The sequence below is a fragment of the Eimeria mitis genome, genomic scaffold (genome assembly GCF_000499745.2).
Source record: "Eimeria mitis Houghton genomic scaffold, Emh_scaff2541, whole genome shotgun sequence".
Classification (NCBI taxonomy): Eukaryota; Apicomplexa; class Conoidasida; order Eucoccidiorida; family Eimeriidae; genus Eimeria; species Eimeria mitis.
Window position 1 is genome coordinate 2,939 of NW_013570882.1, and position 728 is coordinate 3,666.

Sequence of the window (728 nt, forward strand, 5' to 3'; positions counted from 1 at the left end):
GTAAACCCTAGGAGCCTGTCAAAAGAAGCCAACTACCCCCACACAGCGCGAAACCCTAGTAACCTCCCCACCCCCAAACCCTAAACCCTAAACCCCAAACCCTAAACCCTAAACCCTAAACCCTAAACCCTAAACCCTACTTGTTGCTATTTTTTTGTTGGTGCCGCAGTAGAAACGATCAGCTGTGTCACAGCACCAAGCTAGCTTGCGGTCTCTCTCGAGGATATCGAAGCAGAGAATTCCTCTGTACACAAACCCTAAACCCTAAACCCTAAACCCTAAACCCTAGACGGGGTACTATGGCCTTAGTTTCACGGGGCTAGGGTTTAGGGTTTAGGGTTTAGGGTTTACAAAGAAACGCACCGCATGGCGTAAGTCTGATGGGCGATACGCAGCTTCGTTAGAATAGCACTAAACTGAAAACAACAAACCCTAAACCCTAAACCCTAAACCCTAAACCCTAAACCCTAAACCCTAGACAATATGGTGCAGCGACTTACTCCCGGCTCTACAGAAACCTAACGCCGTGAGCTCGCAGCTAAACCCTAAACCCTAGCCCCTAAGCCCCAAACCCTAAACCGTAAACCCTAAACCCTAAACCCCAAACCCTAAACCCTAAACCCTAAACCACACCTTCTGAACAAACACAGTTGGGGGTCGAGGGGTTAGCGTCAACTCAACGCGCTGCAGCTGCCGAAGAAGGCTCCGAGTTCTCGCTGCAAGCAAAC

The 728-nt window shown here is 49.7% G+C and overlaps 1 protein-coding gene across 1 annotated transcript in view; it reads right to left on the reverse strand.

The window, feature by feature from the left end:
* EMH_0055300 (uncharacterized protein) overlaps positions 1-728 on the reverse strand; it is a gene marked incomplete at both ends in the record, with an annotated part of 6,859 nt that overhangs the window by 1,532 nt on the left and 4,599 nt on the right. The window contains one exon of the mRNA XM_013497220.1: positions 141-244. Coding sequence (XP_013352674.1) covers positions 141-244 — 104 coding nt within the window. The remainder of the gene's footprint in view (positions 1-140; positions 245-728) is intronic.